Source organism: Melanaphis sacchari, unplaced genomic scaffold (assembly GCF_002803265.2).
Source record: "Melanaphis sacchari strain LSU unplaced genomic scaffold, SCAv2.0 Contig54_pilon_pilon, whole genome shotgun sequence".
Taxonomy (NCBI): Eukaryota; Metazoa; Arthropoda; class Insecta; order Hemiptera; family Aphididae; genus Melanaphis; species Melanaphis sacchari.
The window spans coordinates 282,920-299,395 of record NW_020271380.1 but is presented as its reverse complement, the minus strand read 5'-3'; the positions used below and the strand labels follow the sequence as shown (position 1 = coordinate 299,395).

Here is a 16,476-nt window from a genome sequence, read left to right as displayed (position 1 = left end):
GATTATATTTTCATGAAAATTAAAATTATTAACTTATATAATTAGCAAGTAAGGTAAAAACATCATAACTCAAAACTTGATGGAGGTGAACGTGAATCTAAAATATCAAACACTTTGAGTAATTGAAAGACCAACAACATTTTAATATAGTTCCTACATTTTCAGTATGTAGGAGAATTAATGTGAATGATTAATTCTTATTTTAGTTAGATATGAAAAATTTAAGTTTAATATTTGAATTTCGTACTATAACAATATTCAGCTGGATTTTTTTATTTTGTGATATTTCACTACCTTTTCATAAAATCATAGTTTTGGAACAAATAAAAACATTTTATACTTCCATTTGACAATATTTTCAATTCATATTTAACGTATAAATACTTCAATAGTAAATAACAATAATAATAATTACAAAGAATATTTTTTTCCATTTCTTTTCGAAATTTTATATATTTTTTTTTTTTTTTATCGAAAACTTGCTTATATTAAATCCTCTATATTCTTGCACTAAGCTACGTTCATGTATACAGTTTTGTATGAGTTTAAATATTATTTAACTCATTAATGTAAAATCATATTGTAGCTATAATTTAAATATAATAAGATATAACAAAATTATTATTATTATTATTAAGTATTTGTCAACATCTAAAAGAAAAGTTATAAATTGTAAAATATAAATTTATTAAATTGTATATTTTAGGCTATGAACATAGCAATAATTGTGTTGATTTTACAATTTTGTTTTTTTTTTTCTTTCTTCATAATTTTGAGCAATAAAACTCCATTTTAAACATAGTTTTTTTCTTATAAGAAATTTAAACTGGTTTTTACTTCAGTGAGACAAAATTAAAATATTCTTGGCAATTTTTTTTTTTTAATAATCAGGAAAAAAAATATACAAATTACAAAATATAAGCATATAAACGTAATGCCAATATTTTATAAAATTGATTTTTAATTATAAATTCTGTTGTAAATTCTAAATCGAATATTATTCGTAGCCTTTAGAGACATACAACATTTTTCTATTACGCAGCTATGATTTAATTAATTAAACACAATGATACTTTTAAAATATTAGTGAAATTTAGAATAAGACTAATATAAATAGGTAACCAAAATATATTTAGAAAGTTAGGTGACCGCATTCATTCAGAATTATTGTTTATATTCAATAATACAATAACATGAGTACATTATTTAATTCAAGTCTTACTTACCCATTACAATGATAAATCCAATCCACTAGGTACAATAATTACTTAAATTATGCATCAGATCACTTTCCTCAATTTTTTTTTATAATTGTCCATTTATTTGATAGAATACCACTGAAATTATCGTTGATTTTAATTTATAGTACAACTAATTTATAACCAATCTCAAACCCCGTGAACTGTAAATATTTTATGATTTTTAAATATAATATCAACTATGAATTATGGGATAAAGATATTTCTAATATCTTATTAAAGTTACAGTTTATGCAAACTTATTAACCGATTATTTTTGTTTAAGTATTGTTTAATAGATTGTATGATTATTATACTGACCCTTACCTCGCAAGTCAATGTTTATCATTTAAAATTTACGACATTACATCAATCTATTCAAAATTCAAACTAATCATATACCTGTATATTTTTTACACAGTTAATAATGTGACTTATGAAATAATTAATTAAGAATAATATTATATAATACAATTTTATCTATGTCATTTTGGTTATTATTTATTATTTATCAACACAAAAATAAAAATAGACGATCTAATTTATATAATAAAACGTAGTAAAGAAATCAGAAAAACTTTTATTTTTCACATTGATTACAAAACATTAAAGTATGTACATTTAAATATAAATTAAACAATCTAATAAATTATTGTTTTACTTAAAATAATTTTTTATAAATTCTATTTTTTTTAAATTAATTTACAATATTATATAGTAGTTGTTAAATAAAATATTTAATATTATCATGATTAAAACAAATTTAATTACCTTCTAATATTTTTCTCACAACTCGATTAGTTTGAAAAAGGTTCTTAATTTCATTTTTTCTTAGAGAAAATTTAATTTTAATAGTAATGATAATAATATACATAAGCTTTTCAAACGTACACTAAAAAATTACCAACAATTTATCTAATTACAAAAGTTTGTACACTTCATTTGGAAAACTATATTGAGATTGTGCATTTCTGTTAATAAATTATATAAAAAGAACTTGTTGGTATATTACTAAGTTACTATAATAAATAATTACTGCTTGATATAATTTTGTATAGTGTTATTATACATTTTTCACATAACATTAGTTATATTAAATATCAACTATTTTTTAGTATTTTCAATTTATTGCAAATACGACAAAATGAAGAATGCAATCATCGAATTATACGATCAATTTATAAAACAAAAAAAAATATTATTTTTTTTTTCTAAACAATACGCGAATTACCTAAAAGCTACTTTTTAAACTTTGAACCTTATGATCCCTATAACTAGTAAATATTTCGAAAAAAAAAAACTAAAATTTAGATACTTTATGCATAAATTAAATTAATCCAATTTCGTAGTAAATGTCTAAGATTTTGAAATGCAGTAGATTAATTTGTCAGTGACTTCACTAAAACATAATTTGCCTATTAAGTAATTTTCGAATTTAAGCTATTCTAGCTTTTGACTTATTTTAATTGTATTTTATTAAATACGATTTCTGACAAATACGTGATTGGTATGTACAAAGTCAAGTATTGATTATTTTGATTGAAATTTCAAGTTTTAAATTGGTTTATATTAAAGTGTGATTGAATTAAATTGCATTGCAAAACAACACATAATTAAACAACCTAGATTAATTTTCTGAAATTCGTTAATATTACTGTATAAAACATATAATTTATTTAAGTTTAATATTATATATTTTATAAGGTTAGAAATTTATCAAAATTTTCTCAGAGTGAGTAAAAAGTAATTTGATTAAGACAATAAAATAGTAAAACAATGTTTTACTAATATATATCATATTTTTTTAGTGAAACATTAACATTTAAAACAATAAATTTTCAAAAATTCTTAAATCGATTAAAAATGTTATCAGTTGTTATATTTAAAAATTAAATATTATTGATTATTATGATGGTTTATTGTAAAAATAACTCATAATTCTTTCTAAAAAAAATTAGTATGTTAACCCTATAAACAGTGTACATTGCTGTATGTGTGTTAAGCTCATTTACCTATCCCATATAATTATTTTTAGTTAAATTATACAAAATCGTAATGGATTTTTTTTTTTTGCATACGATTACAAAATAAAAACTAATAATATTTGATTAATTCGTTGCATATAAGAAAATATTATTAAGATATTTTAAATTTCATTGTGACTCAAGATATAAAATTATAACAAAAAAAATGATATATATTTTATAGTATACATTATTTTTTAATATATACAATATTATGTTACATATATTACTTAATGTTACATAATTGCAGTAGATAAATAGAATTTTTTCAAAAAACAATATGATTAAATACTAATATATGTATTGTTTTGTTGATGAAACTCTTATTTTTAATTATAAAGACATTTACTGATTCAAAAATATATTTTTATTTTTATAACTAGAGCACAATATTGGTTTTTTTTTTTCTAAAAATCAATTAAAAACATAAATTTCACATTGCTTGTAAAATATAGTGCAAATACTGTATAATATCGAACATTAATTCACTACTGCGTTCAGAAAAACAAATACGAAACGAATTATGAATTTATTATTTTATTTTATATTACAAAGTGGCAACTAACAAACCAAATGTGTATATTCTATATAAATCATTTGTTAACCGATAAAAAATGTATGGCCATAAATAAAATATAGCTGTGTAGGAACAAATGTAGCCAAGAATACAAAATTAATAAGGTACCGTACCGATCGTTGCCTATTATTATATTAAATATTCATAGTTATATTTTATGCCTAATATTTTGATATTTAGGCTATATTTCATTTACCAATAATCTGATTATAAATCGTCCAATTATGATTAAACTCTAGATCTGATATTACATATATTTCACATAGTACATGCATGTAATTACACTGGTTTTCTAAATTTTTATTTTGTATATCAAATTATGAAATGTTTAAAACACAAAATCATTTGGTTTTATGTAACACCGTGTATACCGTGTATATGTATGTGTGTAGTGTGTATATATATATATATATATATATATATATATATATATATATTAGGACTTGTAAACGTAATTATAACGGAAAAAAAATAAACATAAATTATTAAATAACACAAAACAAAACATAACGATTAACAAAATCTATGATATATCATCAAAAAAAACATAACGAATATAATAGGCGCATTATGGTATATCACTAAACGAAATAATTAATTTCCAATCATTTAATAGTTATAATTTATAAAATTTATAAAAAATTTAATTCTGAATAACGATAAACGCAAAATTTTTATTATGTTTAATTGTAAATAACGTATAACATTTTTTTTCAAATGTAAACCTTGATATATATGTCTGTTTAATTTCAAGCGATAAGATAATATTGGTGATTTTAACTATTCACAACAATCACAACCACATGCCCTCGCAACAAGCCATCGAAAAACTATTTACTTATTTACTTATTAAAAATATTATGTTATATTTTCAGTGCAATAAAACAACTTAATATTGTCCAGCGTGTGTTCATTGTTAACATCGGTCATAGACAAATCCATACGGTCCACAGTCCATACATGCCATATATTTTTAAAAACTATGACATAATATTTTGCATTTTTCAAGTCAACAAATCATTCAGCATATTAAAATATGATAACTACATGGCATGCCGGGGTTTTTTTTTTTTTTTTAATCTATATCACGGCATTCTACTCATAGCCAGTCTATTACTATCGCCATGCATCTGTAAAAAACTAATGACACGTTACCGCGGTATACATGGCTGGTAATTTAGACGTACCTCGGAAACTCCATTCGAGTGCGTGTATGCGTGTGTGGTTATGTATTAAAATATATTTAACGCAGTCGGTGTTGTATAATATTTTAACGACACGCTCTCATCCATCCACAGTAGTCGACCCCGCTGCCCGGCAAGTCGACGACGTGAGTGCGAAACAGAGCTAGTATGCATATAATATTATTAAAAAATAATATCGTGCCCAATGAACGGTGAAAAACTTGCGAGTTTCATCGTACCGCGAAATTATTAAAAAAAAAAAAAAAAAATTTTTTTACTATCGCGAACTGCCCTCCAGGGGGGGGGGAGGGAACCCACCAACCTTTTGGGTGGGGGGGAAAACGGCGGAGAAAAAAAACCGCTGCTCATCGGTGACGAGTCTCACGGCGGTCGTCAACAAGTGGCAACTGGACGGTCGTGCCGGTGACGGCGTGACAATGACAGATGACGACTACGAGTTTCGGACACCACGGAAGACCAGCGCGGCGGCGACGGGAAAGACGAAACGGGAAGTAACGCGGTAACGGTGCGACGGCGACTCGCGACCGGTGCGGTGTGCGTGCGCGCGGCGAAACGGCCCCCAGCTGTCTGCGGGCACAGTGCGCTGTTTCCCGTATTATTATTATTATTATTATTTTTGTACGACGCGTGGCGGCGTGCGACGTATAGAGTGATTCGCCATGCGTGCTCACCCCGATTATTTTTTTTTTTTTTTTTTAGTATAATGCAGTTATTTTAAATTCTTGTTTTCGGAATTTATTAAAAAAAATATACGTCTTAAAGACAGCATATTTTCAAATTCTCGAGATTCTTTTTTATTACGTCTATAAATGAGTGTCCTGAGAGGCGACGATACAACTTACTTTCTTTCCTTTCGAGTGATAACCCTAATTTGTTTAGCATAAACTATGTAGACTCTTTTTTGTTTTACAAATGTTGATTTATCTAATTCAAACGAGTATATAATTATAATTAACCCGATAGTTTATGTTACATATTGAATTTAGAATGTATTAAATGTATTAGTATTTTTACAAAATGTTATAAATGTTAATAGGTAAATATAATAATAATAATAATAATACAATTTTAAAATTTCCATTGTCCCTACATCCTTCAAAGCCTTTATCGTCGATGTATGATTGATTATTTTTATTACTCGAAGATGAATAACTCAAAAACTGCTTCTTTGATTTTTGATATTGATTTATCGACATTTTCATAAAAATTATCTGCTAAATAATTTATTTAGTATAAAGATAGAGGAGTTATTATTTAGAAAACATAAATTTGTATGTATACCTGATACTCTTTCAGTAGAACAAAAAATCCTCAACATTTAAAAGCATGAAACTAATTTTTAAAAGAAACTGTAGATGAATATGCTTATTAATCTCCTTTTAAATAATTTATCACACGGTATGATCTATTAAACAGCCACACTTTTTTAGTGATTTTAAAAACTGTTATTGTCATAGATACTTGCTATATTTATAATAATTTATTATTTTGTTACATATATTATTTTACTTTTAAATATTCAAAAAACTATACCATATATCTACTCACTTTAACAAAACAGTTTCATGATTAGGTAACCACGTTTATTATAGCCAGTAGTAAAATATTCTCATAAAAAAATTTTCATGTACCTACTTAAATATTGAACTGTGTATTATTATTTATTATAGCGAACTTCGACTTATGTGGGATACATGTTTCATGATTTATTTCGAACGTAGTTACGTAGTTATAACGATTATTTTGATTAAAAAAAATATATATATATTCATTTAACTATATTATTCTGTATTATATTATTATTTAAATATCAATATTTTTAGAAAAGTAAATATTCTACCTCTATAATTACGAAAAAATATAATAAGCAACCTCGCAAAATGATAAAACATATTTTCTGTGTTAAAATTTAGATTATTCGATTGTGTGATAAAATTAACGACTTTGCAAATTGAATTCAAAATAAGTGAAGTGTATATTTCATCATTTAATTTAAGACATTAATATGCTAAATACAAAATATCTTATGTTTCGCATATGACTAGCAACTGATTTTTACAATTTTCAAATTTAATCAATTTTTCCAAATTCAGATAATATAATGTAGATACTTCTGACTTTTTACAATCGATTTCTTATATTAAAAGTATAAATGTGGCAAAATGTACAGAGTCAATTTTTTTTTAGTTTTCATTTAATTTCTTCAATCTGAACAATACAAATAAAAATATTTCTATTGATTGCATTTTTGAAAAAAAATAAATATTATATTATCTCTTCAACTTTTAATTTAATCAGTATTATCTGTTATCTGGATCAAAAACCTGCAGGCTTAAATTAAAAAATTTATCACATTTGAATTTATAAACAAAGCTTCACGCCTTCACCAATACACGTTGGTTGGAAATATCACATTTATTTCCACCCATTGCCAGTATGGCGTGTTATTCAAAGTGAACCTATGCTGAAACACCGAAAATACGCTCAAAATTTCTTCAGTAGGTACATCGCCGGTTTACATAAAACCGTAAATTGTGATTCCGTTACACTAAATTAATTTTTATCTTAGTTTCGCGTGATTTGGAATTCTTCCCTCGTGGTTTTTCCGCATATCGAATTCACTGCACATCCGCTAGTAACGACTGTGGTAATATAATATAAGACGTGAAAAACTGATGTATCTATAGTCGTTAAAGTGGATCACTCTGTATACTCATGGCCGTTACACTTGAGCGTTAGTAGTAGTTATTGTAGTAGTAGTAGTTGTAGTAGTAGTAGTAGTTGTAGTAGTAGTAGTAGTAGTAGTAGTCGCGCGTAGTATCGGCAGTAGTAGTAGCGAGTGCGTGCCGCCTGTAGTCGTCGGCGGAAGCGGAATCCGCGCGCGAACCAGCCGACTGACTTTGGCGGGCGGCGGGGGCGGCAGCTGATCGTATTTACGCCGCTAACGCGCTCTGCCGGGCCGGCGCGCGCGTCGTAAATAAAATTTTATACGCACGACTTCGACCACGGTACGTCTTTATTATACACATAAACATAAACATAATATTATAATATTATGCAATACACCACGATCGTCGGCTGTTTCTCTTGTCATTATTATTATCGTTATTATTGTTATACGTGCGCCAGAAAACTACAAATTATTATATGTACGTATAGGCACGCGCATACAGAGTGCATCAGGCCGCCCGCAGCTGCAGTGCAGTTGTTACGGTTTGAAAACAGTTTTTAAGTGCCAGACATACATAATATTATATACCTATCATAATGGTATCATTCGTGTGGACTTTTCATCGTCCGAGTTGACTATGTTTTTGTCCTATATTAATTTTATTTCTCTAGTCAAATCATCAGTGACCCCCTTATCCGTAGTGAATCGATGACTGTCTATCGATTCCCGTCTTACTACGCGAAAGAAATTCGAAAAGCGATCGCGTGCGATATAAACGAAACAAACGCGTGACCGGCCGAATTCGCGTTGTTACAGTATACATATTATTATTCATTCCGATGTAATAAATTCGATGGCGAAAAATATGGTGCATAATAATAAATACTCGTGAGTGGGTATAGGGGTTACGTATACGAACGTCACTTTGGACATCCTGTACCACGCGTATGTATACACAGTACGCACATAAGTATACATATATTATAAATATAATATATATATATATATATATATATATATATATCACATCGATCGGGTTGGCGGCGTGGCAATGTGACTATGCAGCCGTGTACATTATGTGTACGGTATAAGTACGCTTATTCGTCCGCTAAAAACGCTGCCGCCGCCGGCGAACACCTTTTGACCCCGACGTGTCGCTATATATACATAGACGACGAGACTACATATAGACATATTATATTCTATATGTATAATATACATTGTGTTATATATATATATATAACAGGTTAGATAAGTTCTCTCTGAAAGCGTGCTGAATTCCCGGATTCTAAACGTATTTTAATACAAAAAAAAACGAACTTTGATTCCATAATATTAAAATTTATAAAAAAATTGTCACATTTTATACATTCTTATTACTTGATGAAAATTATGGGTTTACTTTGAATAGAATCATTATAAACTGAATGCATAAACGATCATGCAGACTATTTATGTATATTTGTATTAGTTACTGCCGTAACTGATTACTAATGAACGGAAACAAAGGAATTATAAAGAGTTCTACTCATATTTAGAAACCTAAAAATTATTCTACGTTTGTATAGGGCTTAGAAACTACTAGCTGAAACCAAATCAATTGGCATTACATTTTGCATACATATACATATCCTTTAGAGTATTCAAAGCTTGGTTTTTCAATTCATATAGGTTTCCATGTTATGACTCACACATGAATTGCATTTTGGACCACGGAAATTGAATAATTTTTTTGTTTAAATATGTGTAGATATTTTCCATTGGTTACAAGAAATAAAATAGATATTACGTAACCAATGGTAACCCGAAAACCCGAAATAAGCTAATATAATAGAAAAGAGACTTTTCTATAATCTATGTATATTTTAAAAGACAACGACCGTACTCCTTATTATATTTTTAGCTTATACGAGTATAGACACAAAAAAATACTCAACGACAGATATATCAAGTAAGTGTATAAAGTATAGACCTTGTTCGAAAACATACCGAGTTCTATATATATAATACAAAAGTATGAAACGCACATCTCAGTTGAGTTAGTTCACAAAATGAATAACACCAATGCCAATTTTTCCATAAATTAAAATAGACTAAACCAAGATACACCGATGAAACGACTATACCTACGAGTGTGTTGTAGTTGACGTAGTACAACTTAACTAATCTTGCTGAAATATTGTCGCTATTTACTTACCACCATAATTTCAACCATAACTCGAACGATTTATGATTATAATATAAAAAGTCAAGAATAATAAAGATTCACACTAAATTCACTTAATTTGATTTAATACATAGTGGTGGCAGATTTTTTACTATAATTTATTATACATATTTATAATATTAGTTTTAGTGAATCATTGTAAATGAAAAACGATACTGAAAAAGTGAATTCAGCGGATAAGATTTAGCTTAGAAATTGTATTTTCTTTCTGAATGTGCCAGAAACTTTTACAAACTGTAAATTATATCAAAATATTATAGTGTGCCTGCACTCACATCGGTAGCCTCCGATGTAAATACCACACGAACTCAAAAAATGTCAGTATATTAAAGACACGTACCTATTTATGCTAGCTATATATTTAACACGATACTAATTATGTATTGTTAAATATCCTTTAATAATGTGACAATATATCTTTAAAAATTATATACTTTTTAATATATTTTAATCACCCGGATTCTTAGGATATATATATATTTTAATACTCTCTCTTTATTATATTACGAAATTTTAAATATTCTGTTCTTTCACAAGAAAAAAAAACTATATGAAGTTGTCATGATTAGAATGGCTTTAATAAAACTAAACATAACATTTTTCTCTCAAATGATGTGAAGGGGAAAGAATTGATTTTGTGAAAAAATTAGACTGAGAGTAGAATTTTCTAGTATCAATAAAAATTATAAATTATACAAATATTTTTAATAATATATAAACTAGTTAATTTAATCTGATCTAACTATAATATTAATTATTTAGTATAAAAATATAATATAATCCTATATTAAATCATTCCAATAACATAAATATAAAATTAATGGAAGAGTTTCCACAAATGACCTGTGACTTTCTTATTAAGATTAAAAATAATATAGAGTAATAGTAAATTAATATTGAAAAGGTTGTGAATTAAATAAAGTGTAATTATTTGGATGTAACACGATAAATAATGCAGCATTAAGTTTACTTACTACTTTTAAAGATTTATTGACAAATTTAAAAGCTTATTGTGGGGATTAAACTAATTCATTTGATAAATTCTGAACTACTTAATAATTTGAATTTACAAGACAATTAAATGTTTGGAGTTGTAAAGCTTATATTTTTAAATGAACCGGAAATAGCGGTTGATCATCAAAGTTACTAGAATTTAATGTACAATATTATAATGAACGATAATGACGTTATTATTCAGTTATTATTTATTAGTAGTATAAGTTTCTTTGTATCAATTAATATAAAGTTTTCTGGTAACTATTCTTTACCAGTATAAACTTGTTCAATTACGTATAAACTACTAGAGATAACATTACGTAAAATTAAATATTACTTTATTTGAATGAGCTGCTTTAATCTTTAATTTAACACCGTGTTAAATCAATTAAAAATTAATCTTGAAAATTTAACACCATTTCATGAAAAATCAATAAAATCAATTAAGATTATTTAATCTAAGTGAAATGGAAAAAACAATTTTCTACAATGAATAATTGAGTACTTACTTTTTTTAAATATTCTAAATCATTAAATTGTCATTAATAATATGTTAATCAATGGCTCAATGACTTAGGAGTTGTATAATTAATTCAAAAATTATAATAATAATTATTAATGTCTGTTATTATACTTATATCGTAGATTATAATATTAGTAACAACTAGGTACTTAAAATTCGACCAATTAATAAAGTCACATTTGTAATACTCCACATAGAATCTTAAATAGTTATCAATAGCTATTTTTTACGTTGAATCGTGTCTTTAATTTCTACAAAAAATTTGACTACATAAAGATTTACTTTTTTCGTGATTTTTTTTTTTTTAAAAGTAATAGGACATATTTTTTTAACTTTTACCACCTCAAAATAAAAACTAGATTTAAGTTCTTATACCAAAATACCTTCAAATTTAAATATCAGAGCATTTTTCTTTTTACTAAAAAGTATCGAGAGTAATTCGGATATATAAATAAAAAAAAAAAATAATAATAATAATAATAATAACATAAAGTTGTTAAACTAATACATTTATTGTTACGTTCACAATCGAATGCCGACATTGTAAGGCATGTACAATGTGCACCATACGAAACTGTAACGGAAAAAAATGATCTCGCTATACAATTATATCATTTAACCTAGTGCATTACCCGTATAAAATAATTACAGGTAGTCTACATTTGAAATATAAAATACACTAAAATCACATACGTATTATGACAAATTACCATATTATTATTATATTTTTATTACAATGATAACGTTTTCGAGAGCTGTTGATAGGCTCGTCAGAATAATAATCAATTATTGCTGTTGGATATGCGCGGCGACGTGTTGACCCAGAGCGATCGGATTCCGCCCGGCAGGGCGCGCAACTCTACGCCGACGGTGTTCCAAGTTTCCCGCGCGCGCCGGTCAGCTGTGCCGCCGTCGTCGGCGAGCACCGTAAAAATGTGCATTGCGCGTAGTAGTATAGTAACCGTTATAGTAAAAGTCTGTACGATATATATACGCCTATATAGGGTGATGCGTTTGTTGAACTACGTCCCAACCTTCCCCCCCCACTCGTTTCTCGTCACGATATTTTGAAAATTTGGAACTTCTTTTCACGTTCATAATGATTGGAAATAGTAAAAATCGGAATGATTTCTGTAAATCGAGCGACGTGTAACCTAAAACAATTTATTCGAATCGTAAATAAACCGACCGAGAACATAATATCCTAATAGCGAGAAAATAAGACCATCCTGTACAAGAGTCGAACGGTGACCTACAGGCCGCGTATGTGTATTATGTGCTTTGCTTCGCAGCTGAGCCTGGACGGTTAGAAGAGGGTAGTGGCGAGACGTAGGTGCACTTTCAGCCGAGCTGTGCCGCGGTGGAGGGTTATAGTGTTCGTGAAAGTTCAAACCGTATCGGCCAGACGCGTGCGCTGCAGACACCGCGGATTATCCTGCATAGGTACCTTTCGCCCGTCTATCCTTTTTATGTCGCCGTCGCTGACGAGTGGTGTTGTTTTTGTTGTGCGCGAGCATATAATATAACGTTCACCACCATTCCACTTGTATGCACACACACACACACGCGTACACATTATGCGATGTGTACTTATACAAATGTGACTTTTCCTCTGAAGTTATCTTATCCTCTCCCCGTAAACAAACACAAAATAAAAATAAAACACAATATGTTATATCATACAATATATACGTGTAGACACGCACGCGTGTGTATCTGTAATGTGTGTCATGCTGCACCGTCTATACTATTATAAACCATTAGAAAAATAATTTCACGTATCTGCTCAAAAGCTAGCCATTAACCTATAGTTAAAAAATCGAAACTAAATTATATTTTAAATGTTTAATTTGACTAGTTAAATAATTATACTCCGTAAAAACTTGACTTTAACAGTTGATTTGAAAAAAAAAAACTGAAAAGAACTGAAATAAAATTACAATCATGTTCATGCATATAATATCTAAAACTCTATATTTAGAGCTAATAATTAACTAGTTATTTTTCATTTAATTATATTGTACATAATAGCTGCTTTAAATAAAAATAAGCAAATAAATATTCCTCAATTTACTAAAAAAATTTTAAAAAATTAAATTTTCGCCTAAATCAATACCGAATCTAGCATGTTATAAAAATAAATAGCTCACAATAAATTTTCAAAAAAAAAAATTAACTTTTTTTTATCCAAATTAAGTTCATATTTTTATTTCATATCAACTTTGAAATTTTAGAACTAAATAAATTGTTTATTGATAATTCATTTGTAACTTGATGTGTCGAATTAAATTAACTAACTCAAATTAATAATTTTTATTAATTTACTTACTTTCAAATAGGTATAGGTAAGTATATTAACCCTTAACAATAAATGCATTACCCAAATACTATTGTAATGACTAATGCACAATTTAATGTTAATGCGATGTTATGATTGTATAAAGAACAGAAATTCCGAACATATATGTCGATTATTTTATTTGTTTGTACTCAGGAAATCACGTGCCTCTTCTGACCACTATACGAATTTGTACATACCAATAAAACCACATAATCGGCAGTTAAATAAAAATATTTATTATTTTACATTTTTTTACTCTAAACAACTTATTTATTCTTTATAAGTATGTACCTATGACCTACTATGTTTTTTTCACTATACAAATTTCGCAAGTTTAAACATAAATTAATTTTATTTAAATTTAATAAATGGACAATGGTTAAATTATTTAAAAGTGCTAACTTTATTCGAAGGTGATAAAGTCCGCTTAATTATCTAACACTTTCCTCCCCATCGTGTTTTGACGTCGTTTCTATCAAATCTAATTTTGCATATAAAATTAACAAACAAAAATTGCTTTGGTATTTTTTCTCCCCTTACAACTATAATCAACTGAGTTTTTATTTTAGTATCTCACGACACCGTTTTAAAATTTTAATTCAAATACTGCTACGATAGGCTGTAACAATATTTCAAAGACGCTTTTGAGTAGATTTAGTCTTTCTGGTTTCTAAGTATCCGTTCACGTTTTTTATTTCTGATATTATTATTGATTTTTAATAAACGAGTGCCTTGTTATACATATTATGGTGATACTTACATACAGATTTTAAATATGTAACCACATCTATATTATAAAAATATCCCAAAAATCAGCTATTACAAAAAAATTGAGATAACAACCATAAATTACTTTCCTTCTACAGTTAAAGTTGCGTGAAATAATTAAATACGAAAATATTAATAATTTACTATTATAATATGAAGTATTTAAGTGTCAATCGTAGTTCATATCTTACTCATAAAATGTTAAGATATCACGATACCAATGCGGGACATATACCTACAGTTGCCAACCTCCTATATGTCTTGTTTAATCGATAAAAAATAGAACGTAGCGCCACTGTATGAATTGACTTGTAGTATTCAAATAGGATTGATATTATTTTAATATTGCGAAATGAGATTACTTTCTGAATTTCTATATAATAAACTAACATTTTTTTATTCAGTTTGAAGACACATTTTAAGAATTAATTATAATCGATGACAAAGAGTATTATTTTATTTACAGAAACGTAATACTATATAATATAGATATCTATAATATTGTGTTTTAGATCAAAGGACATTTTTATAATTTCTACAAGGTTTTTACGTATTTATAGTTCTATATTTTTTTTTTTTTTTTTTTTTTTTTTTTTTTTTTTTTTTTTTTTTTTTAATTAATGCATGATTGCGTATTTATCAATGCGAATGAATATTCATTTACACATACATATTTAATGAACACATTATGATCTATGGAATAAATTTAATAAAATATATTGTTTTTATTTTGAAGTGTTTGTAAACGGAAAAAATGTGTGTCATTCAGATTTCATTAAATTCTTGAATATGGGTTTAAAAAATATACTACTTAGGTAATAGTACAGTATTGGTGTGTATAATTTGTAAGTAAAGCGTGGTTTAAAAAACTTCAACGTACATTATCGTCGATAGTGAATAAATATAGTCATAAACAAAACAAAAATAACAAAACAGTAAATTGTCAAGATGATTTTGGCTAAATTCAAAAAACCTTAACCAGGTGAATTTCATTATTTTACTTGGATATCACATGACATGTTTAAAAAAAAAAAAAACGATTTTTATAATAATTAAATTAAAAATTAAAGAAATATTCTACTGAACATTTGAATATGTTTCAAACAAAAATACAAACACCTTACATACTAAAAAAGATATAATACTAGGTTTTCAACAAAAAAAAATCAACAGGTAAAAAAAATAAAAAATTGCATATTTTTCTTCTTTTGAGTGCTCATAGTATTTTAGTACCATATCTTATTGTTGATATGAAATTTAAAAATTCAAAACTTATTCCTTCACTTAGATATTATATGAAACGTATTTTTATGAAAAAAACGGTTTTTAAGGTTCTTATGGTTGTAAAATTTTCGAAAATCATATAAATGACTACATACAAATGTAAAAATACGATATATTAAATTTTCTAGCCATTTCTATCGATGTTTCAAATATCTATTAACCTACAAAATCGTAATATTTGATTTTAAAAAGAAATCTGCTAAAGAACAATAATTTGCCATTTCGAAAAAAAATGTCTTATTCTTTCTTTTATTTATTTAATACTTGATAGTTAATAAATTTACTAGGTAACACAACTATTTTATAACAAAAGCGATTAGCACAAATTTAAGTTTATTACTGTCCATCATACCCACCACTAGTAAAGACACCAATGTATAAATAAATGTTACAGTAGTTGTTATACCTATACAGCAGTAAATTTATTATTTAAATATTGCTATTCTAATAATATAAATTTATTCAAGAAATATTGGAAATTACTGTTTGTTTCCAAATTGCAGACAAAGTGATAAAAATCATGTGAGTTGCAAACGAAATCTAAAAAGGTAACAACGAATTGAGGACATAAATATAAGATACTAATTGCGGACAATTTTCCAATTATTATTTTTGATATAAC

General features: G+C 26.9%; 1 protein-coding gene across 2 annotated transcripts in view; it reads right to left on the bottom strand.

Moving 5' to 3' along the window:
* Nucleotides 1–5,321, bottom strand: part of LOC112599749 (neuropeptide SIFamide receptor-like) — a 47,191-nt gene extending 41,870 nt beyond the window's left edge. For both annotated transcript variants that reach the window (XM_025346805.1, XM_025346806.1), the window contains exon 1: nucleotides 5,027–5,321. In XM_025346805.1, the coding sequence (XP_025202590.1) occupies nucleotides 5,027–5,040 (14 nt within the window). In that variant the 5' untranslated portion in view covers nucleotides 5,041–5,321. The remainder of the gene's footprint in view (nucleotides 1–5,026) is intronic.
* Nucleotides 5,322–16,476: the final 11,155 nt, after the last annotated feature.